At 47.2% G+C, this 27,398-nt stretch overlaps 1 protein-coding gene across 13 annotated transcripts; it reads right to left on the bottom strand.

The window, feature by feature from the left end:
- Window positions 1–299: 299 nt before the first annotated feature.
- On the bottom strand, window positions 300–27,375 carry SETDB1 (SET domain bifurcated histone lysine methyltransferase 1). 13 transcript variants are annotated; one of them, XM_073323346.1, is made up of 23 exons: window positions 27,224–27,375; window positions 27,133–27,143; window positions 25,277–25,493; window positions 24,368–24,540; window positions 22,787–22,824; window positions 22,424–22,523; window positions 21,716–21,886; window positions 20,038–20,239; window positions 18,277–18,350; window positions 17,605–17,795; window positions 16,157–16,325; window positions 15,540–15,678; window positions 12,822–12,980; window positions 11,783–12,391; window positions 10,852–10,968; window positions 9,294–9,463; window positions 7,335–7,966; window positions 6,077–6,105; window positions 5,521–5,653; window positions 4,055–4,220; window positions 3,187–3,398; window positions 2,288–2,376; window positions 300–1,271 (listed from the first exon to the last, which is right to left on the bottom strand). In XM_073323346.1, the coding sequence occupies exons 1-23, from the start codon at window positions 27,373–27,375 to the stop codon at window positions 1,154–1,156; spliced, it is 4,071 nt and encodes a 1,356-aa protein (XP_073179447.1). In that variant the 3' UTR covers window positions 300–1,153. The 13 variants fall into 13 exon arrangements, 12 of the variants coding, with proteins under 12 accessions (XP_073179447.1, XP_073179445.1, XP_073179444.1 ...); XM_073323344.1 differs by lacking the exon at window positions 27,133–27,143 and having other exon boundaries at window positions 27,224–27,302; XM_073323343.1 differs by lacking the exons at window positions 27,133–27,143; window positions 27,224–27,375 and adding an exon at window positions 26,712–26,739.
- Window positions 27,376–27,398: the final 23 nt, after the last annotated feature.

Raw genomic sequence — 27,398 nt, 5'->3', positions numbered from 1 at the left:
TCTGGCTCTACTGAAGCCTGGGGAGTTATGGGCCAGATTTAATCACACCTGCTTTGAGTATTTTATACACACTGGTAGGTGCTACATCCCTTCCTCCAGTGAAGTTTGATCATATTTCCTCCATGCCTATATCATCTGGGAGCAGCTGTACAGAAGCCTTACAGACCTGGGTTTGTTCACTAACCAACGAGTGGTGTTCCCAGTGTCCAAGTCCTAGGCAAAATCCCATGTGCCACTACCCAGCTAGGTCTAAATCCACCCCAGAAGTGCTGCTTTCCCAAGAGCAGGCCACCAGCCACTTTCAAGTTCACACTGTTCTGCAGGGTGGGGGTTTTATTTTTTAAGAAACACATCCATTGCTTTCAACAGCAGACAGGTTTTTTTTACAACACAAATAGGTCAGAGAGAGGAGGACAGATCTCTCCTTTCTGCTGAACTCCTTGGTCTTCTGCTTGAACTCCAACATTGGTTCACTCCCCCAGGGCCTTACCAGCATGTTCAGCAATAGCACGGGGAAATCCCAAGAAGGTTCCTGCAGTGGATGATCTACCCCTAGTGCCTCTAAAATGCTGCCCTTCATTGTCATTATTTCAACAAGAGGGCACCAATTCTAACTAGTTGCCTAGTTTTGGGGGGGATGGGGGATTTGACATGGCAGACTTGTGTGCAGTAGAGGCTGGCTGCAGGATGGCAAAGCAGGGGACCCTTCTGTACTGCCTGCCTTGTGTGTTTCATGCCTGAATTGAGCTGTCATGATGACAGGTATTAAGTCTCTCTCAGCTAGCTGAATACCTGATCGTGGAGGCACCCCACCAAGGCAGAGAGCCATCCCAGCCCTCTGCACAACGCCAAGCCACCCCTTCTGTGAGCCTGATCATGTTGTGGTCCGTGCACCTGCAGGCATATTTTCAAGTGAACCGGGCAGCTCCAAGTTACTGGCACCAGCTTTATAACAGCTACAATGACAAACATGGTGTAATTAAAACAGCTCCCACTGAAATACAGTACATCACCCTCCCAGACAAAAGGTAGTGCAGGGAGGGTAGGGACCAGGCCTGTGGCTGAGAATCAACTTTTTCCTGGCTCAGAAGCAGAGCTGTGGGGAATCCAGGGCCAGCAGCCCCTGTCCTTCATTGTGCGGGCACCGGCATGGCTAGAGCAGCCTGCCGCGGCATTCGATAGCTCCACAGCAGCACAGGAGTTCCTTGCCCTCCACGCTGCCCACCTCGTAGTTATAATCCCAGGTCAGCTCAGTCCCGGCTCGTATCCTCCTGAGAAGGAAGGGAAGTGAGCATGTTACTTAACTAGCAGAAAGGGATGCAGTTGCTGGCCTCAAGGAAGTCTGTGCATCTCGGCCAGCAGACACAGGGCAAAGCTGATGCCTGTTGATGGGCGAGATCCGTGCCTTGGCAGTGCCACCAGCCTCAGGGGAACAGAAGCATTTCACAAGCTTTACAAGGAAGAAGCCCATGTGACAAAGAGGTGGGTGGGGAGAGGGCAGCGTAGCCAGCGGCTATGGACCAAGACTGTTTCCCTGCTACTGCCAGACCACCACAGGGGTGCTGTAGTTGCTCTTTTTGGGAAGACCAGAAAGCAAAGGCTGGTCCAGTACATTTCATTATAGGATTCAGAGGCAGGACAGCCTAGTGGTTAGAGCCTTAACCTGCGACCCAAGAAACCTGGGTTCAATTCCTTGTTCTGCCAGGTCCTAGAGACCATTCTGGGCCTCAGTCCTCATCTGTACAAGAGGCATAAAAGCCCTGTTCTACCTCCTTAAAGATCTGAGGTGCTCATATGCTACAGTAATCAAGGCCACAGAAGTACTTGAGAGATTAAGCTTCACGATCTGTGAAAGGTGCAATGTCACTATTTCACCAACGATTAAGTGGCCGCACCTTTTTCCCCAGAAGCACGGAGAACTTGCAGCTCCCAGTTACTTTGGCAAGAGCTGGTACTGCAGGCCCTGTGGGGAAGACTTTCAAAGGCAGATGGGTGCCTAAACTGCACCTTGTGACTTTGAAAGTCTCTCCACGAGCCACTTGCCCAAGCTCACAATAAGCCAGGGACTGAGCTAGGAAAAGAAACCAGAAGCCCTGATTCCCCAATCCCAGGTCTAGTCACAAGACCACATTAGAATCCTCATGGCACAAGCCAAGTACAACTTCTGAAGATGTCTTGCCTCCTGGTGAAGTTTTCAACCTCCTGAACCATCAGGAACTAAAAAGCAACCAGCGGCACCAGCAGCAGCCCGACAGCCAACAAAACCCCTCAGCATCAGATCACTTACTTGCTAGCGAAGAAGGCAACCCAAGGGAAACGGAGATCATGCGTGTCCACAAAAACATTCTGCACAAACAGATTGGGGCTGCAGCTATGCTGTAAAGGGACAAGAGAAGCCACTTTATGAACAGGCACTTGTGGCAGGCAGGGAACAAGCAGGCTGTGGGATACAGTGTTTTTAAACAGGTAGATCAGTAAGTAAGTCACTGAGTCCGATTTAAGCCCACTGAAATAGGGGTTACTATTTTCTTACCACACGCACTACATGGAATAAGTGCTAAGCTATAGCTTTAGTAGCTGCGTGTATGTCACACAACCGCACTTCGCATCCGTCTTCAACTCTTGCGTTTCCATCCCCCACCCAACAGCAAGAGCAAATGCGCTCCACTATGGAGCAGCTGCTTTGACAGGTTTCACTTCCTTGCTAAGCAGGTCTAGAGTCGAGCACAGAGCAACAAACAGAATCCCGTACAAACCCAAAGCAGACAAGCTGCAGGTTAATGTTCACCTTTAAATCACAGAACTAGAGGGCTGGGTGGGACCTGGAGAGTTGAAGTCCAGCACCCTGCACTGGGACAGCTCAGTAACGGATGTTTGAAGCGACACTGAACTCAGTTCGGTCCCTAGTGGATAGGTGTTGACTTAATAGCCACCAGAACTGGCAGTCACTGGTCTCCCACCTAACCATGTCAGCCGGAGGAGGAAACCCTCCGGGACAGGGCTGAAGTTAGAAGCACGGCAAATGGGGAACTTGCTTCGGACCCACAAGGCTACCTAAGAGAAGTGAAACTCCTGTGCAACATTTGCTCAAATCAAACAGAAGCCGAGAGCCAGACAGCACTGTTGATGCTCCGAGAGGACACATGCAGCACTGCCTAGGAGAGCACGCAAGAACAGGGAACTCACATTGAGGTAACGGCCGAGGTTCCCTTCGAGTTTGGCATCGATGATATAGCAGGACTCTTCGCCGTCATAAAACTGGCGGGTGTTTTTGCGCACGAGCATGTTCTCCCCCTTGTCAGCTGATGCCATATTGGTCGACTTTATGGCAATCCCGTGAGTCGATTTAAGGGCAAAACCTCGTGTGGACTTCACTGCCACTTGCCTTTTAATGGGACCTGCCAAACCAGAGAAATCATCACCGCGAGGTTTCCTCTCACTTTCTTAAAGGGATCGAAGACAGTGATAGTACTTTAGCTGAAATCAGTTCAACTCAATCAGCGCTGCCTGCTAACAAACTGTCCTGTTTCAGCCAAGACTCAAACCATTCAGGATTCAGCTTCTAGAGCTGGGACAAAATCCTGAATCCTCTCTGAAGCTGGGACCCAGGGATCCTGGAATCCCTGCTCAACGCCAGTCCATGCCCAGAAATCCACAGAAAAATAAATCGCTCTTTCTTCAGAATCTCAGGCTTAAAGTTTTCCAGACTGAGGAGTAATTTTGGGTGCCCACTGTGAGGGGCCTGATTTTCAGGAAGGGCCAAGCACCTACCTGAAGTCAGGTCCCTTTAAAGTGTCTCAAGTTGGGCACCCAAAACCAGTCACTTTGAGAAACTTTAGCCCTCAATTAGAATTTAGTCTGTAGTCAGCTGCACTGGGACCAGCGTAACATGTAGAAACGGCTGTTCTGCCCCGGGCACTGGAGACACATTTGTCATCATGTTAGCAACACCTCCTATTGCTTCTGAACAGTTTCTTCTCCTGCATCTGCCCTCTGTACAGAGCTCCCTGTTCAATCCCATTAGCCCTTCGCCAAATGCCCCTGCTGCACCTACCTAGCCCGGAAGAGGAATTCTTTTTATCATCAATGTCCTCTTCCTCGGAGCCAGAGGAAATCGTCTGGATGTCATCACTATCATTCGTGTTGCCCTGCGCTTGTCCTGCTGCCGGCTGGCCATTCTCCCCCTCGCTGTCCGTGCTACTTGACAGTGTCAGCACATCCTGGAAACAGGCACGTGTACCAGCGTCTCAGAGGGGTTGCAATGCAGGCCAAAAGCATCATTTTACCTTCTCCAGCATGCTGCTAAAGCCTCGGAGAGTATTAATTCCCCTTTCTCCAAGGAGCTGTGCTTAAATATTGTGCCTTTCTATAGAACCTTTCAGCAACTATCAAAGCCCTTTCATTCATTAAAGCTTCCGATACCCTTGGGAAGTCATTTTAAATACACACACGAAAAAGGCAGGAACAGAACCCTGGGTCCTGGAACCCTGATGAACAGGCCTAGAGCCTTCAGAAAAATTTCTATAGCAACTTTTGGCTTGAAGACTATTTGGACAGGAAGGATTTTAGCCACCTCTGAGGTGGTACGTGGCAGCTAACAGCACAAAGCAGCACTACAGTCCACAGTTTATTAAATGGGAAAAGAATAATGTTCAGGTTGAAACTGCAGGGGGAAAATCAGAGAGGCTGGTTAGTAACTCCAAGGTGGAATTTGACCAGAACACTGGGAGGTAACATGCCTCCCCTCGCTGCGTGAAATAAGTTCTTTAATGACCACTAATGGTCAGAAGTTTGGTTTCATCAACTTTTATAATAGCAACAAGGGCTGATTTGATTAGCTTCCTTTTTTATGTTCTGCAATTAGGAGTTAATGATGCAAAAAAAGTGTTTTGATTTAAAAAACCCCAAATTCAGTGCATAATGTTGTGTGTGTCATATTTCATACAAAGAGCTAAGGATCACAGAACACAAGTGGTTGTCGTGCAGCCTGGAGTGAACGATCTCTTACAAAAAGAAATAAGTGCCAAGATCCATCCACGCTCGCTGGAATTGTGAGAGATCAACCACATGGGATAGGTCTATCTGACCCAAACAGATGCTCAGTGTCCTAGGGGAAGGCATAAGGAAACCTACGGTCCCTCTCAATGTGCCCTAGGGACAATTCCTTCTTAACACTAAGTCTGGCAATCATCTGAACACCACGCATGGAAGAGTCCCCACAGCGGAATCCCTCACCCCATTTAGACCAAGTCACTACAGCTGCTTTACCATAGTGAGCCAGAGCCTTCAAAACCCAAATACAGGTGCCTGCAATTCAAAGCAAACCCTGGAAAGATGTAATCACAAGGAACTAGCAATCATAATCCACTGGACTGGGGGCTGGCTCTTAATCAGGCTGGAGCATGTAAAGCTCGAGTTTAAAGAGAGCCTCACACCGCCTGCCGTTTTGCAGTGCAAACCAAAAAGCCCACAAGGCACAGGCCAGTCTTCAAAGATCAGGCCCTAAAGCACGATTCTTACGTCAGCCGCTTGCTGGGGAGGAGCCAAGTGCCTTTTGCTCTGATGCATGATCGTCTTGCTTGGTGGCCTCCGGATCCCCTCGAGTTTCATAGGGCTTGGATTATAGCCATACACCTTGCCTGTCTCAGATGCCCTGGAGGGGGCAAGAACAAAATAAGTCATGCACGCCGCTTCCTAGCCATCTCCCCCACCTGTCCTAGGGATACTCGGAAACACAGTGATGCCCAGGAGAGCTTCTAACACAGAACTGGAGAAGGTAAGAGACGCTCACAGCTGACTGTATAACTTGCTAATCTACCCAGTCCAGTTCCACGGCCTAACATGCAAGGGCTTAACCAGCCTCGGTAGTAATGCAGCAGCTTTCCCGGCCCCCTCTGTTGGCATGGAGCTGGTTTCTCACTCATCTACCATGGACCTCCCTCACTGGCTGTACACAGAGGCTAGCTTAATTACCGGGGAGGCATCTACATGCGACAGTGATTGTGTCGGTAAAGATACCCAGAGAGCACTGGTAAACTGCAATGTTTCACTCAAATTCAAATATTTCAACACTTACAGCGAAAGCTTGTTTGGCTCTTCAGATTCCTACAAAGTGAAAAAAGTAAGAGACAGTTAACACCTCTTCTGCAGGCTGCATTTCGCTTTCTGTGAATATAGATCTAGCATCTCAGAGACTTGAAGTACTGTAACCCACTAGCCATAAGACCCAGGTGCTATAAACAGAGACTCTTCTGGGGACTGGTTTCCACCGGATATACTCATCTGGGGCTTTCCAGCCTTCTACAAGGGCTTAATTTTCAATCTCATTTCCATAAAGTCCACTGACGCTGCTCAGCACAGGTTTGGGCCTTAAATCTGTCCTCCAGGGATTAAGTATCTTACAATAGGACACTTCACCTTCCCGTAGGAGACTATTCCACGGTGCAACAGATCAAACTGTTAAGTCTTCCCTGCATTCTTCCCCTTCTTAATGTCATCCATTCCTTCGAGTAATAGCCCTTGGATCACTCCAATCCCTCAGTGCTTCTACCCTTCCTGTTAGTTGCCGCTTGGCCAAGTAATTAGGTATTATGCAAATTAGCACTTGGGTCTTTTGATACTTCTCTACTCAATGCTGCAATTCCCTTGAACAAGTTTAAAGTGTATGCTGTAGGAAGGATGATCTAGCACAGGGGTTCTCATCCTTTTTCTTTCTGAGGCCCCATATGCAATAACTGGTTTTCTGCATATAAAAGCCAGGGCCGGTGTTAGGGGGTAGCAAGCAGGGCAATTGTCTGGGGCCTTATGCCACAGGGGCCCCCATGAAGATACATTGCTCAGGCTTTGGCTTCAGCCCTGGGTGGCAGGGCTCAGGCCTGGGCTTCAACCCTATGCAGCTGGCCCTGCTTGGCAGCCCCCTTGAAACCTGCTCAGGGCCCCCCCAGGAGGCCTAAGACCCCTAATTGAGAACCACTGATCTAGCAGAGGGGGCACTGACCTGGGACTGAAGTCTTGGGTTTTATTTCTGGCTCAGTGACAGCCTCCCTGTTTGACCCTGGGCATGTCACTTGCCTTCTCTGCGCCTGTTTTCCCATGCATGCAATCAGGAGAATGCTTCCCTACTTCACAGATACCAAGGCGAGGCCGGCTGTACAAAATGGCACTGTAGCCTAGCTGAACACAGCCTTGGGATCCAGGAATGCTACATGGCATGGCTGGTCCAGGCATTCCCCTCCTCTGCACCTCATCTATAAAGAGGGGTGCTGATGCTCCATCTCCCCAGAGACTGGGAATGCCATGTACTTAGAGCATCACTACATCAGCCTCTCTCTTACCTCCTTCTTCTGCATCTTTGAGTCTGCATCCAAGCCAAAGGCCTCCTTGCCCCCAAGCCCAGAAGTGGAGGGCTTCTCTCGGTCACCCAGGACTTCCACTTTGCCTGCCTTGACCTCGCTGGCCTCGGTCATCTTGAACGAGGAGGCACTATCATTGTCCTGGAAGCTGTCCGACATGCTGTTGGAGCTCAGCCATGAGGCCACTTTGTTTTTGGAGGTCTCCTCAGACACGGGTAGTTTGCAGGCGGCGGTCACGGCGACCTCGTCATGGCTGATCTGCCTGGTGAGGCCGGAGTCCTTGGAGGCTGTCTCAGACAGGCCATTCTCCTTCTGGCCCCGGGTCTGCCGGCGGGTAGCATAGCTGCGCCACACCGAGCTGGTGCTGAAATCCTCGTCCTTACAGAAGTTGTCATCAGAGCTGTCCTCGTTGGACTCATCCTGCTCCTCGGTGCCGGTGTTCTCTTCCTCTTCATCCTTCAGGTCCACGCCACTGCTGTCGGAGGAGCACTTGGCATCGCTTTCGTAGCCCTCCTTGAAGTTCTCCACGCTCTCAATGTGATCCAGGTTGGCGAAGTACTCATCCCCCATCTCCAGCCCTTCTTTGTCGGCAAAGTCGTCCGTCAGGATTTTCCCTGGAAAACGAGCGCGGCATGAACTTTAGTGGGTGTGTTACCCCTTCAAAAGGAAACAGGCCTGGGTCTACTCCCAAGCTATGCTCTGAAAACAAAGCAGGCTATGCCTGTGGCTAAGGCAAGGAGGGTTAAAACAGCTTGGTGTGCCTGAGATGACCCTCGTTGACCCCCAAATCAGGGAGCTGAAAGTATAACAACAGCTGAGTAAGGCCGGTGGAAAGTTTTCCACTGAAGCTATTTTTCATTGGATAATTGGATTTGGACTCAAGAATTTAAGTGAAAAAAAAAAAAAAAAAGGCGTCTGGCTTCCATGGAAAAATTCAACTTTGTTAAAAAAAAAACGAACACCAGAAAACAGAACTTTTAATCTGAAATGCCACCACGAGGCCTCATGGGAGCTGCAGTTCAGGACCTTCATGTCCCTATTTTCCTCTACATGCTGGGATCCCCAGAGGGACTACATCTCCCACAATGCAAGCACAAGCAAGAGGAGGGCCCATAGTGTGTCATGGAAAATAGTACAGCCAGGAAGCCCAGCCCACAGACAGTGAGGGCTCTGAGGCACTGGGGCAGCATTTCCAATCTGCCCTACTGCGGAGCTTCCCCGGCAGGTCACTGAAACAAGCTGTAAAGCCAGCAGGGAGAACCTAGCCCTGTTTAAGGCCCTTTTTTTGTTTTGTTAAACCTACTGCACTTTCATGACTGCATGAAAGCCCTACCCAGCCAGGGACGCTCGGAAGAGAGGACTGATTAGCCAGAGTGTCCAGTCTCTACACTGGCGATGACATCTGGAGTCACGTAGGCCAAGAACACAAGTTCGTATAAGAAACTAGCACTGAAGCAACATCAACACTCAATTATTGGCAACCCAGTGCTCGATTGTTTAAACAAACAGGAAGCAGGTAGCTATATCTGTGCAATGCTGCTGAATTAATGCCGCAAGGGAAGCCTTCGCTCTAGGCAAATGCTTCACTTTTCAATACTGGCATCGCAGTCACCATGGTTTCTGTATTTCCTTGTTTACGGGGAAAGGCAGGGATGAAACTGCAATGCATCCTTAAATGAGTTTAACATGCACGCGAGGAGGTCTGTGACAATTCTGTTCACGTCTGAAGTTCTGTAAAAAGAAAACCGAATGCCGGTGTCATTTTACATAAATATTTGTTTTGTTTAAGAAAGGGTAATTTAGGATTTCTGTGACCGTTGGCGATAGCCCAGTCTAGTAGGAGCAGACATTTCATAAGACAGATCTGTGTTAGTCGTGCCCGATTTTAACCAAAGGACTTCCAGATGGATATTCAGTACCACTGCGGCATGGCACCTGTACCTGCATAGATGCAGACGAAAGAGCCCTTGGCAATATCATCAAGGCAGCGGATTCCCCAGCCTTTGTTCTGAGTCTTGAATAGCTGGAGTCTGACTTGGAGTCCATGTTGTACCAAGCGATTGGTGCACATGTTTGTGTTGCATTTGCATCTCTTGTTACATTCATAGACTCTGGGGAAGGGAAAGCAGATGGTTATTGCTGCAAGTTTCAAAGCCCAGACTGAGCTCTTAAAATCCCCCCAAACAGAGGAGAGACTAGGCCACTCCATTTGCCTGGTTTCCTTTTGAATCTTGCCATGTTACATTATTAGCACTGCCTGGGTTTTGTGCATGTGATATTTTGACAAATGGGGAAATCCCAGCTTTCCACTCTAGAGGGCGCATAGCATTGGTACTGCTTGTTACAAAAACTGATATAAAACCCACTCAGGGCAGTTTTCCCAGCTGAAGAGCACTGGACCTATCCCTGTTAGAGGTAGAAGTGGACAGAAGTCCAGACATAACCCTGCATCTGAAGTGTGCTTTTGCTGTGTAGAGAAAAAAATTCATTCAAAGTAAATCGCTTGCCATAAGAAGTGAGTGATTTCTAGTGACGTACTGGGGGATTTGACACACCCCATGTAATAAGGCTGGATCGCTGTAGACTGAAATAATGCATAATTACTTTGGTGCAGAAGCCCCCTGCTTTCTCCAATGCGTTTGTGTTACTAATACGAATACATACATAAATCAACAGTACATTGAAAATTCAGGGACAGCATTACTATAAAAATAAACCTTAACTGCAGTTGACCAGTCGGTCCTCTACAATTTAGCAACTCTTCTACGATACCCGAGTGCCTTCCATTAGAGCATTAAGCAATGTGACAGACGGCTCCCACTGATTGCATTCACCACATTCAGCAACATTTCAGTTCTGCAGTGAATCTGAAGCGGTCACAGAATATCCAGCCGGCTGCATTTGAGTGCCACAGAAGCTGAACCCCTCCCTGGTGCCATGTCTAGGACCAATTTGCCATGGAGCCTTAGCAATATCTTGGACTTGAACAGTCAAATCATCAGAGGTGCTCAAAGTGCTTCCCAGCTAATTTCATTTTGCAAGAACACATGAAAGGAAGAATTGCACTACCCCCACCTGGCAAGTGGGGAAGTTTCTTAGAGGCAGGACGGTGCACTGGTTATGACACTGGGACTCAGGAGACCCAGCTTCAATTCCCTGTTTCATCACAGACTTCCTGTGCGACTAGGTGCAAGTCACGTAAGCCTGTGCCTCAGTTTCCCCATCTGTAAAATAGGAATCATGTAATGCCCTATTTGTTGGGTGGGGTTTTTTGTTTTTTTTTGGTTGAGAATAGCTACATTAAAATTGTGAGGTATTCGGTAACTACAGCGATGAGAGTCAGGCATGGATTGTCAAATGCCAGGGAAAGCGGAAGCGGAAGCCAGGAACACAACCCAGGAGTTCCGACGTGCATGACTAGCTCTCCAATATGTTGTCAGATTGACCATACTGGTCTCAGAAATCCAGCTTAACAAAAGCACAGCGCCACTCTACTCACCCTGTTGGGAGGCATTCCTCCAGCCTCTTGTGCTGGTAGCCAGAATTGGGGTTGATCTGCCCACCGGGGGTGCAGCCTGTTGCTTGGACTGTCAGCTGGTGGCAGGCACATTTAGATCTGAAGGTCACAAAGCCCCCCCAAAGAAGTCACACCTTTCAAGTCACATACATGTGACGGGGTATGAACATTTGGGACTCTCTGCCAAGGGCAGGACTCTTGCTATACAGTGTTACAGCAGGTCACTTTGAGCCCCCCCTCCTCCCCCTCAAACTTACTCTGATGGCAGGTTACCTTCAAACATTGGCTTGCAACAGAGCCCCTGTCCTGCTGCACAGGCTCAGATGACTTGAGCCACACTGCAGAGCCAACCTTTACCCCAAACTTTTAACATTGCTTCCCCAAAGGAGCTGCGGTGGCAGGACACTAGCCAAGAGCAATCCTGAGGCAGTGGGATCTGTGCCATAATCTGAGACCTTGGTATGTGCAAAAGAAATTAGAACAAGCAAAATGCTATTGTGGGAACCCCCCACTCCATCAGCGGGGGCCACCAACCCTAACCTGCATCCGCACCAGGGGAAACGATTTTTGAGACAATCGGAAGAAACAGGTGGATTTTCGAATACTTGGGAATCGGCTGAGAAACGGTAACTTAAGTCTCAACCTTACGAGAGCAGTGTTACTGACACACTTTTATAGAGCATTCCTGCTGCTGCAGCGAGTTGGGAGGCTCAAGCCAAGTACCCCAGAACTGGGGACAGTGTTCTCCATGGGGAACCCTGGCCTCTGAGATTTGCTTCCTTACCACCCCCCACATACTATGTGCAACCGAGCCAGGAGCTGGTAACATTCAGGCCACGCAGCAAGGCCTATTTGCAGAGTCTTTCCTCAACGTGTGGCCCAGAGATGTGAGGAACTGCACAGAGTCACCTACTTGTCTCGGCAGCCATCTTTACAGTCGCAGCCCACGAGGAACTCCCAGCCGGTGTTGATATAGACTCCTTTCCCCGGGATGCGCTCCTTGCTATAAGCCACCTGTGGAGGAGGGGTAGTGTCTATCTCATTGACGCAGGACAGCGGCACGTCCTCCTTGCCTTTGGTGATGTCTGCAATGTAGTAGAAGGGCTTGTAGGGCTGGAACTTGCGGTCCACCAGCACGTAGGGGTCTAGGCAGAACATCTCCAGGAAGAGGAAGTCACAGTCCGTCTCAAAGATGTAGCGCTCAATCTCCTGCATGGTACGCAGGCACAGCCCACACGGCGTCTTGTAGATGACGTGGAAGCCCATCTTGCGGTTGACGCGGCGGCGGGCAGTCATGCGCCGGAAGTCGTAGAGAAGCGGGATGAGAAGGGGGTTCTTGCTGCGGTACTGGTCGCTCCGGATGGGGCGGACCCGCGACAGGCAGGTGTAGCTGCAGACATGGGGCAGGTAAAAGAGCTTCTCCATCGGGGCCCGGTACGAGGGCTCATTGGGCACCCGATCCATCATGCCATGGAATGGCTGCACCGCACTGCTGCCTGGCTGGCCACTGGAATAGCTTCCACTGGAGAGAGACAGACAGCAAAGAAGATACACTAAGGATCCTCCCCCCTGGAGAAAGGCAACACTAACAGCTTGATTTGGCACATGAAGCCCTCCTCAGAGACACCGTAAGATAGGCTCCCTAGGGAAGCACCACTGACTACACTGAGCAAAAAGCCACAGGGAATAGGGGGATGACCCTACGGCGGCTGAAGAGGGACAAGATTTTCAACTCTATACCGGGAGCTGGCTAGCACACCTGCACCATTGTAAAGAGAGAACAGGTCTTTTCATTATTAGTAATATCACAGCACTTAAGAGCCCTGGTCATGGACCAGAACCTAACGTGCTAGGCGCTGTACAAACAGCACATATTCTCATGTAAAATATGCACGAGCCTAGGGATTCTGCAGCATGCATGTTAAAGGGAAACCAGACTAGAGCTTGCTTACCGATATTGCTGGTTCACTGCAGCTTTCCCCATGGGAGGAGTTTCACTTAGGACAGGAGAAACAGGTGAAGAGTGTCCAGACCCCACAGAGCCAGGACGGAAGGACGTGCTTTTCTTGGCCACTTGCTTTCTGGACTGAGCCAGCTGACTTTCAGGGCTTCTATATAAAGGAAGAAGAACGGTGCACGATTTCAAGACTAGATGCTCTCATGAGTGGCAGGGGTTAACAAACAGAACCTGGCACCTAAAACACTCTATGAAAATTCATGATCCTGCCCCACACCGCAGCAGAGCTCAGCCCTCTACTGTCTGCCAGAAACAAACTCAAGAAAAGATTTTGTGTGATGGTATGATTCGTTCAACTCAATAGGATACATACACTGTAGGGATCCCAGGTTGAATATCAAAACTACATTTAAAAAATGTTGGCATGCAGGGGATTTCTGGGGAGTGGGGCAGGTGCTTGAGAATATTATACTAATTTCAGGCGTTTCAGAGAAACCTGGACAGCCGAAGATCCGTGGGCTGGCAGACTAAAAGCAGAGCCCTTGGAATCTGTATTGGGGGAACTTTTCAGCATCAGTGAGAAATTAAAAAGCGTTCCAGTTGTAATGCTCTCCTTACCATATCAGCTAGCAGCAAGAGTGAGGGGAATATAGGTCTCCTCTCTATATTGCTATTGAGCTGCATGAATCAATTACAAAAGGGAAGCCCAACTGCTGAGTGAAGTAGAACATCTATACTGGAAGATGCCAGGCGCTCAGAAGAGCAATTAAGTCTCATTCTTTGCAGAGATTATGGCAATTTCCAATCCAAATTACACACTGACTGACAGAACACACTACATGTGAAACCAACCATTGTATGTCAAACATTGGGGGGAAAGCGGGCAGAGGGGCTACATTTATATAAGACAAATTCTAAAATCCAGGACCAAGAGAAATGTTTGTGAACACTTAAATCCAGGGGGAAATGGCTTGAAGAAGAGATTGTTACCCTGCAGCACTTGCAATCCCAACACTGTGACATTGCATAAGAACCTGAAAGTGAAAGACTAGAGATCAAAACAAGACTAGGCAACGTCAGTAAACTAGGAGTACACAAAGACACGAAGGCAAAGATGCCATTCTTTCAGTTTTAATAATCTTAATCATAATCTTAAAAGTCTTTACTAGTAGGATTTTTTAACCCAACCATGCCCCTTTGAACAGCAGCAATACTCAAAGTACGGAGTCTGTTTTTAGTTTATACTAGAAGCTAACGTCTTTACAGCAGTTTGCTGCACTAAAGGCAAAGGGGCTTAGAACAATAGCTGTACTCCGAACCACTTGTCTGCAACTATGTGCTTTGAAGACAGGATTTAAAAAAAAAAAAAAAAAAAAGATTTAAGATCCCAGAGTGTCTTGCAGCCACGGCAATGACTGTTCTATAACAGAAGCGTGCAGCTTGGACAGCTAGAGGGAGTCTGTATCTTGTAGTTTAGTGTAATAGACTTCTATCAGTCTACAGGTAGTGCTGCTGTCTATCATTCCTGTAGCCTCCTCAGTTAGAGTTACTTCAATGGCAGCAAAGTAGTTTCGATCTTGTCCTGAGGACGTGGCCCTGGGAGCGGAGAATGAGAAGCCAAACTCTGTGTTCTTCAAGGTGGAGAGGACACCACTTGGGAGTAGGACTCACCTTGGCAACGAAAAGAGGAAGAATGAAACTACAGCTTGGATTCATGAGCCTTGGGAAAGCATTAGGGTTAGAGTGGTGTGGAGGGGGCATTTACCAGTTGGCCACTACGTTCAGGGCAGAAGGCTTTGTATTACACTGGCTTTCGGGGCTACAGGCAGCAGCGCAGACTGGGTTACTTGCATGCTGCTACGTCTGGAAAGAATCTCGGGTATAATGCTCGACTTGCTGCACTGGTTCACTACAGCTCGGGCACTTCTTATCTCCCTTTTCCCCATGCAAAGCGGCACAGTCATAGCAGAAGACATGTAGGCAGGGTATCATGCGTCCATAAATTCTGATGGGAAATCCACAGTGGTGACAAAAGTGAACAGGGACAGTATCTTTTTCTCCTAGGAAGTTTATCTTGAAGTCCCAGTACACATGCTTTCTTGCATTCTCCAACCCACAATCTCCATTGCAATGTTGCTTCTCTCCTTCGTCAAGTCCTCCTCCGGCACTAGGCTGTGCCTCTGACCGTGTCCAAATCGTGCCTCTTGCGGCGGAAGCTGTGTGTTGGATTTTGTTGGAGATTGGCTTGATCAGGTCTGGTCCGTGACCATCAAGACCAACCAATGATTCTGAATTCTCAGGGCCTTGTAAGTCAGTGAGGTCCATGAGCCGGTCAGTCCAAGTTGAGGAATGCAAAGCAGCAGGGGGCCAATGCCTGGATCGTGACATGAGGGAGTAATTCAGAGAAGCAACAAACTTTGTAACTTGGAAATATATCAAGTGTGAAGCATTAGGATTGAACAAGGACAAGAAGCTTTACTCAATGGGTACTGTGCTGTCAGCCTCCCCGCCCCAAGATACTCATCAGCCTTTATCTACCGTCTCCCCACACTGGAATTAAAACAATTGTGCAACCAAGAAATAAGCCAAGTGATGGAAGAAACCCACACCAGAAGACTCCTTCCCACAGGAAGGGATGGAGCCAGTAACAACTAAGAACTGGAGATATTTGGTGCAGCAGAGAGAAAAAGCAGAGAATTAATAGGATACTTACTCCATCTCAGCAGGCTGTGGGGAAACAGATGGTGCAGCTAGAGACATTGCTTGGACTTGTTCTATAGGTTTAAACTGAGGACTGGTTCCTGTTAATTCTTGCGTGTACTGTACTACAGGCCCTTTGCTTCTCACAGCACCTGGAGGAAGAGAGAATCTCTACTTCAGCCAAAGATTGGTGCATTAATTAAACTACACGATATTGGGAGATTCCAGTTACCGCTCACAGAAAAATGTACAATTGAATTGCGAACAATTGTTAAACAATCCAATCTATTCTTTGGAAGGACTTCAGGCAGACAACCACAGCTCTGAATATCTAGCACATAGCAACGTTGCAGCTAGCGGGAGATGCGTAGACTCAAGAAAGGTTAAGTCCACATTAGCAAAGTTAAGACAGCAAGAATCCCATTTTCTAGTGCTGCAAGACACCGGTGTTGCCAATTCTCTCCAACAGACTGGACTCTTAATGCAACTAATTTCCTTGCCAAGTCTTTAAACTAGCGAATGATGGGCCAATCTTGTAGCCCTGATTTGGTCAAAGCTTCCATTGGAGTCCTGCCTGAGAAAGCAGTCTAGGTTCGTGCCCTGAGACAGACACTTGGGGGAGGGACATACCAACATTGGGACGAGTCCTCATCTGCCCTCCTTGTTTCTTTTCCAGAGTGGAGGCCGTGGAGGTTTTCATGCTGAACATAGGCTCCAGACGTGTGGAACCACGGTAAATCCATTCGCAGCGTTTGTCGTCCTGTGGCAGAGAGAACATTGTAACATTCACAGCATCTGTCTGAGATTCAAGACAAGAAGTGTGTGTTTAAGGGGACGTCAAGATTTGAAGTATACATTAAAAAAGTGCATGAATGTTACGCTATGGAAACAGAGTATTAAAACGCAGAATTTAAAAACCATAGTGCACAGTGTGCTCTGAATCACACAACAGGACACGCAAGTCAAACGCGTGCAGACGAGCTGGTGCTCTAGAGACACTAGATGTACAATACAGAATAGAGAGGGTGAGATTTTTACAGCTAGAAAGGGAGGGTGCCAGCACTAGTTAGGAGACTCGTGCAAAGGAAAGGTAGAAGATGGCAAAGCTGGCAAAAGATACAGAAAGGACTGCGTTCTGAAGGGGAGGACTAGGCGCTTCCATTTAACGGATGGCCTTGCAGCTAACGCACTGGATTGGTACCCAGGAGACCTAGATTCTATTTCCAGCTCTGCCATCAACTCCTTGGGTGATGCCGGGCAAGTAATCTCCCTGAGTCTCCGTTCCAAGACCAATACTTTGTTGCCTTAAAAGGTGTTTGAAGGATAAATTGATTAGTGTTTACCACCAGGATTTCACATACTATGGAGCCCACACAATACCTAGATAAGCATGGAAAGAGACAGGAAATCAGGGAAGGGAGTTAAGCAGAGGGAGGGGTGGGGAACAGTAGTGTTACTTTCTGATAAGACTATCATTTAAGCTTCTAGTCAGTTTCACACCAGTTCTCTCACACTAGCACAGTGCTCTTATGTTTGGATTCAGGAGGCCACTGGGAGGAGTTTACAGTCAGTCAGAAAGAAGCCAAAACAAAGAACTTCCCATAGACCGTTAAAAAAGAAAGAAAAAACTTGTATTGTCTATTTCAATTTGAACATACACATCTATCCGATACAGAGCCTAAAAATTAGACATTTTTAGGAGCACCTATGTGACCTAGGAGCCAAAGTCATTTTTGAAAATGGGACTTGAGTGCTTTGGAAAATTTGACCCACTCATTTTAAATATAAAAGTCTCTCAGGTGGCACCTCCAAGTCAACCTACAGCTATCAGACCATATTCCATGCAGAACAGAGGAACTGCCAGCCTGGATCAGAGCTGAGGCCCATTTAATCCAGTATCCCATTTCTAACCATGGTCAGTAACCAAAACACCTTTTAAGTCACTTCCCATGGCAAGGAAACTCATTTTGTCCAGCCTGACCTACTGGAGAAGGAAAGTCCTCAGCCCCTGATTGGAAACATCTCAGCAAAATAAACTCAACCTTCCCCCATTCTAGGGGTAGGGAATGCTTTCATACCAGGAAGAGGATTTTGACCAGACTGCCATCCACTTCCTCCACTCTGGATTTCCACCAGGTCCCTTCCCATTCTGTTTTAATCAGCTGGCCGCTCTTCAGCAATACCATGGGACGGTTTGGGTAAGCACTGATGTACTCCTCTATGAAATCACGACAGGAAACGTCTTCTATGTCTTCCCAGGTCTTCTTTACTATTAGGAAAGGAAAAAAGGGGAGAAGGCTTTTACAAAGACCTTCTCCGCAGCCTCTCCAGTGATATTTCAGATGGATTTTAGTTAAAACAGGCAAGTGAACAAGGACAGTCTAAAAGACAATGAGGGATCATAATAGAGTGATTACTGTAGTGCAAATACTTGTAATCAAAAATAAATATAAAGTGAGCAATGTACACTTCGTATTCTGTGTTGTAATTTACATCAATATATTTGAAAAAGCAGAAAACATCCAAAAATATTTAAATAAAATGGTATTCTATTATTGTTTAACAGTACGATTAATAGCGATTAATTATTTTAATCCCTTGACAGCCCTAGTAACATTTGATTGTTACGTTCTGCAGCTTCTCGTGCACAGCAAATCTTTCCAGGCAAAGTGTTTAATTCCAATGCTAGGACAGAACCCAGCTAGAGTCTTAGCAAAGCATAGAAGCTTGCAAACAAACAGAGAACTCACATGGCCTGCAGATTGGGTACAGCTCCGATTGAGTGACGTAAGAAGCATAGCCATCATCGAAGAAGATCAGGAACCTGGAAAATGTATTTAATACGGCTATGGAGCTGCCTTACGTGATGAGAGTAGTGTTCATGAATGTAGCTGAAGACACCTCACCCACAGCCTGTTTGTATTACCATAGTGCCTCGGAGCCCAAGTCATAGCCCATTGTGCTAAGCACTGTACAGACACAGAACAAAGAGATGGCATCTGCTCGAGAGAGTTTACAATCAAAGTTATCTGATACTTCCACTTCCTCTCCATAGATCGGAACAGTGGAGATATCACACTACAAGGGAATCCTTCCCACTTAGCTGCAGGGGCTGTGGAAAGGAGAAGCAGCGCTTCCTTAAGAGAGGCTCCAAAGATACCTCAGCAGCAAGAAGCAACAGCAGGGCAGGGATCCCAGCCAGGACTTCTTCCCAGCCTTGGATATGAGCATGGCAGAGAGAGGATCCACCCTCCCATTCAACAGTAGAAAGCTCTCTGCCTCAAACCACAAGAAGCTGCAGCCACTCCCACAGACAGGGCTTACTCCCCAGAGGCAAAAAGCACCCCCCAGCAGCACTTCTGCACCCTTGAAACACTGACATCAGAGCTGTGCTCCACAACGGATCGATAGTCTTCAAGTGGCATCCCATACCTAAACAGAGCATGCACCCAGGAGGGAGGAGTTTATTTTCTGGGCAGTTCGGGTAAGCAGAGGGGCAGTTAGAAATAGTTTGTGTTTGCAGAGGAGGAGAGGAGAACAAAACCAAACAGGAACCAATCCCTGGAATCACTTTTTCTGGGGGCCGGGAGTATTGAGATTACAGGGGCTATGGATTTATAGAGTGGACCGTGGTAGCAGTTTAATGGTATACAGTAACACTACACAACACAGTTTTAGGACAATAGCATCTAGTTGAAGTTATATTACAAAAAGATCACTGATCACCTATAGAATAAGTTGTATTTTCAATATAGCCTCTGAATGCAGTTAATTTTAGATAGGTTTCAGAGTAACAGCCGTGTTAGTCTGTATTCGCATAAAGAAAAGGAGTACTTGTGGCACCTTAGAGACTAACCAATTTATTTGAGCATGAGCTTTCGTGAGCTACAGCTCATTTCATTGGATGCATATTGTGGAAAATACAGAAGATGGTTTTTATACACACAGACCACGAAAAAATGGATGTTAAAACCTTTTGTAGTGATAAACACCCATTTTTTCGTGGTCTGTGTGTTTAAAAACCATCTTCTGTATTTTCCACAGTATGCATCCGATGAAGTGAGCTGTAGCTCACGAAAGCTCATGCTCAAATAAATTGGTTAGTCTCTAAGGTGCCACAAGTACTCCTTTTCTTTTTGCGAATATAGACTAACACGGCTGTTACTCTGAAACCTGACACTTTTTGTTGTTGTTGTAGCAGTGTAGACATACCCTAACTCCTAGACCCTGTAGCAGGAGGGTCATGGCATTAGCAGGTGCGATTTGACTCTCTCAGAAGAAAGTTGCACACAGAATAGCAATTCTGACTGTGTGATTAGTGGGATGGGAATGCTTCTCAGGCGATTCAGCATCAAAGATCCAAACCACTTCACTAAAAAGCTGGTTCACCCAAATTCACAACAAGGTTTAGAATCTGAGACAAAGCCTCAACTTCACTATAGTCTTACTATTCTACATATACTGCCCCCGAGACTGGGACCACCACTATGGAGGAGAAGGTTGTTTAATACCTCAGTTTATTCTTCATGTTTGGCGTTTCGGCCACGATGCCAGCATAGAGCCAGACTTGATTCCCATCCTTGTATTTGGCCACAACCCGGCTTCCGACGTAGAGTTTCTCGGCAGAGGGATGATAGTCATACGCAATGTGATTGCCAGAAAGCAAACTCTTCCCTTTGTTGTCAAATTTCACTTTGAACTTCTTACCAGCACCTGAAAGGTGTTTTAAAGAGGGCTATGGTCAGTGAGAACCACATCACTTCACACTAACATCCCACTACCAAAAAGAACGTCAGATTAGATTATAAAGCAAGAAGTGACCATTGCAATCATCCAGTCTGACTTCCTGCATAAAACACAATCATGGGACTTCCCTGTATTAATTATCCTTTGAACTACAACATATCTTGCAGCAAAAACATCCATTCAAGTCTAAGAGCCAAGATAGAAACACTTAAGACGAGTTTAATTCAGAAGATTACTAGCAAGACCACATCATTTATCATCCCTAGTTAGAATATTTTGCATTTATCCAGTATCTTTTCATCCAATGATGTAAAAGCACCTACAACCGTTCAACCTTGGCACCCCAGTGAGACACTCAAGTATTATGCCCTTTTACACAGGGGGGAAAATGGCACAACAATTTGCCCCGCCATCTACTCCATGATAAAACAGGGACTAGAATGCAGGAAATCTTGACGAAACTCCTGTTTTAAATAGAGAGCCCATGTTACCTCCAAGTACTTTTGCAAATATTGGAACACACACTTATTCCATTACTACTGTTAGCTCAACTGCAGGAACAGTTCTAGTAGTAAAAACTAAACAGAAGTTTTGGGAAAACATAAACCCTCCTGCTTCAGACTATAAAGACAACCTCCAATGGGGGTCAGGAAGAAACTTTCCCTGGGGCCCGACTATCCCACATCTGCCTCCTGCAGCGTTTCTTGCATCTTCCTCTGAAGCAGCTGGTCAGTATCAGAGACAGGTCCCCTGAATAGAAGGACGAATATTCTGGTCTGGTATAGTAATTCCTATGTTCCTAACAGTGTAGTTCTGCCATCTCAAGGACACAAGTTCTTAAGAGAGGAAAGATACCAGAGTCTGGCCAACCCTGAGCTAAGCGATGCTAAAACAGAAGGTTCAGGTACCTTCCTCAACATCAGGTATTAGCAACAAGAAAACATTAAATAACCAGTAGATCGCCACCGATCTTTAGACTCCTTCTTACCCGAAACAAGCTGCTCTGATCTACAGCTGGTGAGGAGAGCAAAGGACTATGTATTGAAACTCAAATATTTAATCTCTTAATCTGAAGGAAAGATAGGATGGCCCTAAGGATATGAAGAGCTCGGATATGGCGACATGTAGCAGCAGAAAACCTTAAGATAGCATTTCACTTGTAGGTGGCAAGTTCAAAACCAGGCCAGATGGGAGTGTAGTTGCCATGGCAACATACAATACGCTGGCCACTGCAAGTCAAATAAGATGGTAGTCCAAATCTAGTTGACAAGGCCACATGGCAGTAAACTGCACTGCTATTCCGCTTGCTGTACTTGTTCTGTGCACGGAAGATTGGCAATCTAGCACATGTTGGTCACTAAATTCACAATGACGCTTCGCATATTGCATTCACCTCGAGACACCACTGGCTAGTTTACAGCCAAGACTGTGGGACTCACTCACCTACTGCCTGGATTGCAATCAAAATTCCTTTGTGCCACGTCTTGGTCCTTTTCTTGCCTAGGATACGCATACCAACCACCAGGTCACCATCATTGCTGAGGTCACCCCCAGCGAGCGCAGAGCTCACCTGCTGGGATGCGCCAACAGAGCTCGGAGGAGAGGATAGCCCATCTGTCAAGGAGAGAACAAAAAAGAGAAGTCGAAATCATTTTTCAAAGCAAACTTCTTACTTGTGTAACCAAAAACCACTTCAGCTTAGAGCTGGACAAGCTAGAAACCTCATTAGCTTGCCACCATTTATGCTATTTCACTCAGCCTAAGCTAGTTAGTTTCACTTTCAGGTTCTCATGCTCCAGCTCAGTGATGTTTGGTTGGCAAACCCTGTAGGGTTAGGTGTAAACTAAGCCCTTTTAACAAAAAACACAGTGTTATGAAGTGTTGCTATTACTATTAGGGTTTGGAAAAGATTGTCAAGAGACAAAACCTAAACTTGGGGCATGAACCACCTGACAGTTCCTTCAAGCAGGCAATTAGCAAAGAAGAGACTATGGTCTTTCTGTAACATTCTAGAGATGGATTATTGCAATCCTCCCAATGACTTTCTATCTCAGAACAGCCTTGACCTGTCTTTGGTTGAGATAAAAGGCCTGGGCACATGGTTACGCCAGTAATGGGACAGCCCTCTCACTCTCTCACACACAAACACACCTTTTTGCAGGTCCTGGGCATTTGTTTTTTTGTTAACAGCTTCCATAAATTTCTGAACATCTTGGGCAGACTTCCTCATCGCAGCCATGGCTTCTCGAAGCTACAGGGAGGGAAGAAGGAGGTAAAAATGAAGATGCTTTTCAATATAAACTTTTTTTTTTTTTTTGAGGAGTTGCAACTTTAACATGATTCGTTTGTCCTATAAGTTTCTCAAGGCAGCAAAACTCAACAAAATGTAAGATTGGCAGCTCTCCAGAGCAAGGAGTACCTTTTTTAATGTTTGCCCAGTGCCTAGCACAACCGCACCCGGATTGTTACTTGTAATACAAGAACGCATTACAAAACAAGTCTTTTCCAACTCACCAGGGTCTGATCCTTTGAGATTCTGTTACTTGTTTCACCTATATTTAAATGAAAGAAAACAGAAAAAGCACTTGAAGCTTGGAACTGACGCTGGAAAAGAGTCTAAATCAGACCACAATCTCCTCCTGCCAAGACACCAAAGCAAATTGAAGGGGGCAGAGGAAAACATCCATTCCAAAAGGAGAAATATAATTTAGAGTATAATTCTTTTACAAATGTATTAGAAGATCCACTCTGTTAAGCCAAAGATTTACATTGGTCATTGGAGTGGGCCACTTAAGACAAGTTTCACAGTTCCCTTGAAATCCAGCCACCTCTGAGGTGAAAGGCACCATTAAAGAGGGATAATTGGCACACAAGCGTTGCGGTCAACAGGCAAGGGAAAGTTTTGGGACGGAAGACCTGGACAGGCCTTAACTCTTAAGAGCTACAGAATGTTTACAATCTATGCAGGTCATCCAGAATCTTAACTTCCAAGGACTCTCCCAAGAAATACATGCACAGTAATCTTAATAAAAAGAACAGGAGGACTTGTGGCACCTTAGAGACTAATGAATTTATTTGAGCATAAGCTTTCATGGGCTACAGCCCACTTCATTGGATGCATAGAATGGAACATATGGTAAGAGGTGTGTGTGTGTATGTGTGTATATATATATATATATAAAAATAATCACACACACACACAGAACATGAAAAGGTGGAAGTAGCCATGCCAACTGTAGAGGCTAATTAAGATGAGCTATTATCAGCAGGAGAAAAAAAAACTTTTGTAGTGATAGTCAAGATGGCCCATTAAGACAGTTGACAAGAAGGTGTGAGGATACTTAATATGGGGAAATAGATTCAATATGTGTAATGACCCAGCCACTCCTAGTCTCTATTGGAACTCATTTTATATACCTAAGAATGACTGGAGGGACATGCCAATCCTTCTAGGGTTAAAACGTGTAGTTCCAAGAAGTCCTGCTATTTCAAAACTGAGGCTTATACCATTAAGCCATCCCTCTTCCAACAGGGAGTCCTTATAAACAGAATCTCAGGATAACCGAGGGCCACAGCTTGAGCATGCACAACACCTAGTGATTTCAATGGGAGCTGAGTGCGCTCAGGATCTCAGCCCATGACCCAAATTTTGCCTCATTTTTTGAGGAGAGAGGATTCCCCAGGATCCCCTCCCATTTCATCCTTCTCCTTCCCCACCAGAAAGCTGTGCTTTGGGATGAGTTAACTGGCCCTTCTGGCTGTTGAGTGCTCGATGCAGCTTATCTGCACTACTCCTGAGACAGCAGGAGAATGGGGAGGGGGGGTTGTCATTTGAGAGCTTCCCAATTTAACTCCTTTCAATTCCAGGAACAAATGCACTGACCTCGCAAGAACCACTCTTTATTACACTTCCCACAGACTCCACAGGAGTCTCCATCTGGTCTCCACAGCCTGAGGAACAATAGTCCTAATGCATATTCTTGAGGATGTTCCTTCACCAACTCCTCATTCCCCTTCTTATTCTTTCCAGGGATACATTTTCATCTCCCCCACCCTTCACCAACCCACTCCCCAACATCATATGGAACACTGAACTGCGCTTCCAACCCGAATCAATACTCATAACATCGTCGTCATCCTCATCTGGGATTTCGATCACTTCCATCGGCTTGGAAGCTGAGTCCTCATCTTCAGAGCTGCTCTCACGATACTGAAGGCCCAGCTTGGAGTAGAGATCTTTTACCAGTATCTCGCATTTACCAATGGCTCTGCAGAGTATTGGGGGAAAAGAGGGGCAGAGAGAAAGCTCCAAGATGAGTACAGCTGTACCCCACCCCTCCCAGAAGGAGGAGAACGTTTTGCACAGCAGTACCTGCTACATTAAGAGGCTACTCAGCAGTTGCTGCCATCACTAGCACTAAGAAGAACTGTGACTTCACCTCAGTAAACAAACCATAATTAGGGGTTGGACAAACTTTAACCTGAAGGACTCAAAGCCACTACAGAACGTGGCTTTGCACGACATACACACAAACAGATACCGAACCATACAAAGTTAGTGAACACTTCCGAAAACTTGCCTACACATCACGCTGCAAAGTCAGTGGTAGAGATGGAAATAGAACCCGAGGGCTCGTCTACACTACCGCACGGGGTTGATCTAAGATGCACAACTTCAGCTACGTGAATAGCGTAGCTGAAGTTGAAGTACTTAGATCTACTTACCACGGTGTCTTTGCAGTGGTAAGTCGACAGCTGATGCTCTCCCATCGACTTTGCTTGCGCTCCTCCTTCTGGTGGAGTACCAGAGTCGACAGGAGAGTGGTCAGCAGTTGATATATCATGTCTATACGAGACTAGATGCGATAAATCAACCCCTGCTGGATCGATCACTGCCCACCGATCCGGACAAGGCCTGAGACCCAATTCCCTGTTCCAGAATGCTCCTTGCTACCTCCACTAACTCACTGTTCAACACAAAGCTGCCACTATAAGTGTGCCCACCTCGAAGCATCATTGAAGAGCTGGTCGACATATGCCACTTCTGCTTCTTTCTGTTCCACGCTCTTTTCCAGCTCTTCCAGCTGCTGTTTCCGCTGCTTCACACACTCAAACTTCTCCAGCTCCTCATCAATGAATTGCTGGAGCTCTTCCATAGAGATCCCCAACTCTTCCATCACTTCTTGCTGCAACTCTGTTACTTCCGGAGAATCCATTTTTGCTAAAACCAAAGCAATAAAGAAATATGAGACAACATGTAAGGTTTCAAGGTTTTCCTCACACACACTGTAAGCCACAGCCTATGTATTTTACAATTATATACTCTCCTGACTGTAGCAAAAGGCCTCATAAGCATATGAACATTAGAACATAAAAGCAGCCATAGTGGGTCAAACCAAAGGTCCATCTAGCCCAGTATCCTGTCTTCCAACAGTGGTCAATGCCAGGTGTCCCAGAGGGAATGAACAGAACAGGTAACCGTCAAGTGATCTATCCCCAACATGTGCACATGAACTGGTGCTTAACTTGAGTTGACTGAATGTAAAGATGGAATCAATAAAATGTTCAACATAATTTAAAATATCATGCCTTCCTCTCGAAACAAGAAGCTACACAGAATATGACTATTCAGAATGCTGCTTCCAATACACCAGTGACAGAGTAAAAAGAAAAGGAGTACTTGTAGCACCTTAGAGACTAACCAATTTATTTGAGCATAAGCTTTCGTGAGCTACAGCTCACTTCATCGTATGCATCCAATGAAGTGAGCTGTAGCTCACGAAAGCTTATGCTCAAATAAATTGGTTAGTCTCTAAGGTGCCACAAGTACTCCTTTTCTTTTTGCGAATACAGACTAACACGGCTGTTACTCAGTAACAGAGTAGGAAGCAGGAACACAAAGCTAGTTTTTCCAGGTAATCTTGTTTTGTTTATACAGAACCTTTAAACTGACGCATCTACATTTTGGGTTGCTGGAAGTGGTTGTAAATGAATTAGGGGGCTGAGGGGCCCTAAAACATCTAGAATTTCAGTTTGGACAAATTCTCCAAGCCTTCTGAATTTTCAAAGTTTACACCTCACCATCCTTCCCCTAACAACCCCCAGCAATCCCCCTCGTAGCCATCTGAGACACTGCTGGGCTCGCTCCCATGCTAACACAAGTTCTACTTGCCTAACCAAAGAGAAAAAGATACCATAACCCTTCGGTTGGCATCCAATACCCCCGGCCTACATACATGAAAATAACCCAAGACTGCTCCCTACGCATCCATCCATGTAGAGAACATGGATCATCACAACAGCATCTAGATACCGGCCCCCAGCTCCCCAGCCATCCCTCCATCCCAGAACACCTGTCTTTCCCCTATGCCATCCCACTTCCTTTACCAGTTCCTGGCTCCAGCCACCTTCTCATTACTTCCCTGACTCTCCTGCTTACCCCCTGGTCCCATGGCTCCGGCCTCCCCCCTGCAATCATCTTCTGGCTCCCCAGCTCTCCCCTCAACCCTTACCTCCAACCCCCTTGGCTCCCTAAGGTCATCTCCTCTCCAGGGCTCCTGGCTCCACCCCCACCATCTCCTGGCTCCCAGCCCTCCTTCCACTGACTCCCTTAAGCCATCTCCCGTCTTTTAGCCTCCCAGAGCCACCTCTTATGCGTCTACCACTCAACCAGCTCCACCCGCATGGCCCCCACTCCAGCCCCCCTCCCCCAGTCCCACTCCCTGGTCCCTGCCTCCCCCATCAGCCCCTGGCTCCCCAGAGCCGCCCAAGCCCCTTCCCCAACCCCGCGCCTCCAGAGGCCATGTGCCCCGCCCCAGCGCGCCCCTGGATCCCCAGAACCCCCGCCTGACCTCCCCCACCGCCCCCCGGGCTCCCCAACGCCCCCCGGGCTCCCCAACGCCCCGCCTCCAGGGAACTCCCCTTCCCACCCCCGGATCCTACAGCCCTCACCTCTCCCCGGGGGGGGGGCACTGTTTTTGAGGAGCCGCCGCTGGGAGCGGACCGGATGGGACGTCACGACACTTCCGGCGACGGTAGCCCGCGAAGCTCAAGTCAGCTCCGATTGAGAGCGGGACGAGAGCACACGCGCGGATACTGCGCATGCGCCAATGACGCCTGGGGGTGG

Source organism: Lepidochelys kempii, chromosome 24 (genome assembly GCF_965140265.1).
Source record: "Lepidochelys kempii isolate rLepKem1 chromosome 24, rLepKem1.hap2, whole genome shotgun sequence".
NCBI classification, from domain to species: domain Eukaryota; kingdom Metazoa; phylum Chordata; order Testudines; family Cheloniidae; genus Lepidochelys; species Lepidochelys kempii.
Note: the sequence above shows the minus strand (reverse complement) of the source record. Positions and strands in the feature narration are given on the sequence as shown.

Coding starts and splice junctions, on each gene's coding strand:
- SETDB1 (XM_073323346.1), bottom strand. CDS start 27,375: ATGCGCAGTATCCGCGCGTGTGCTCTCGTCCCGCTCTCAATCGGAGCT. Junction 7,967..9,293: donor TTTCGTCTGCATCTATGCAG/GTACAGGTGCCA, acceptor CTCGTTTTCCAG/GGAAAATCCTGACGGACGAC. Junction 2,377..3,186: donor ACCTCGGCCGTTACCTCAAT/GTGAGTTCCCTG, acceptor GTCCCTTTACAG/CATAGCTGCAGCCCCAATCT.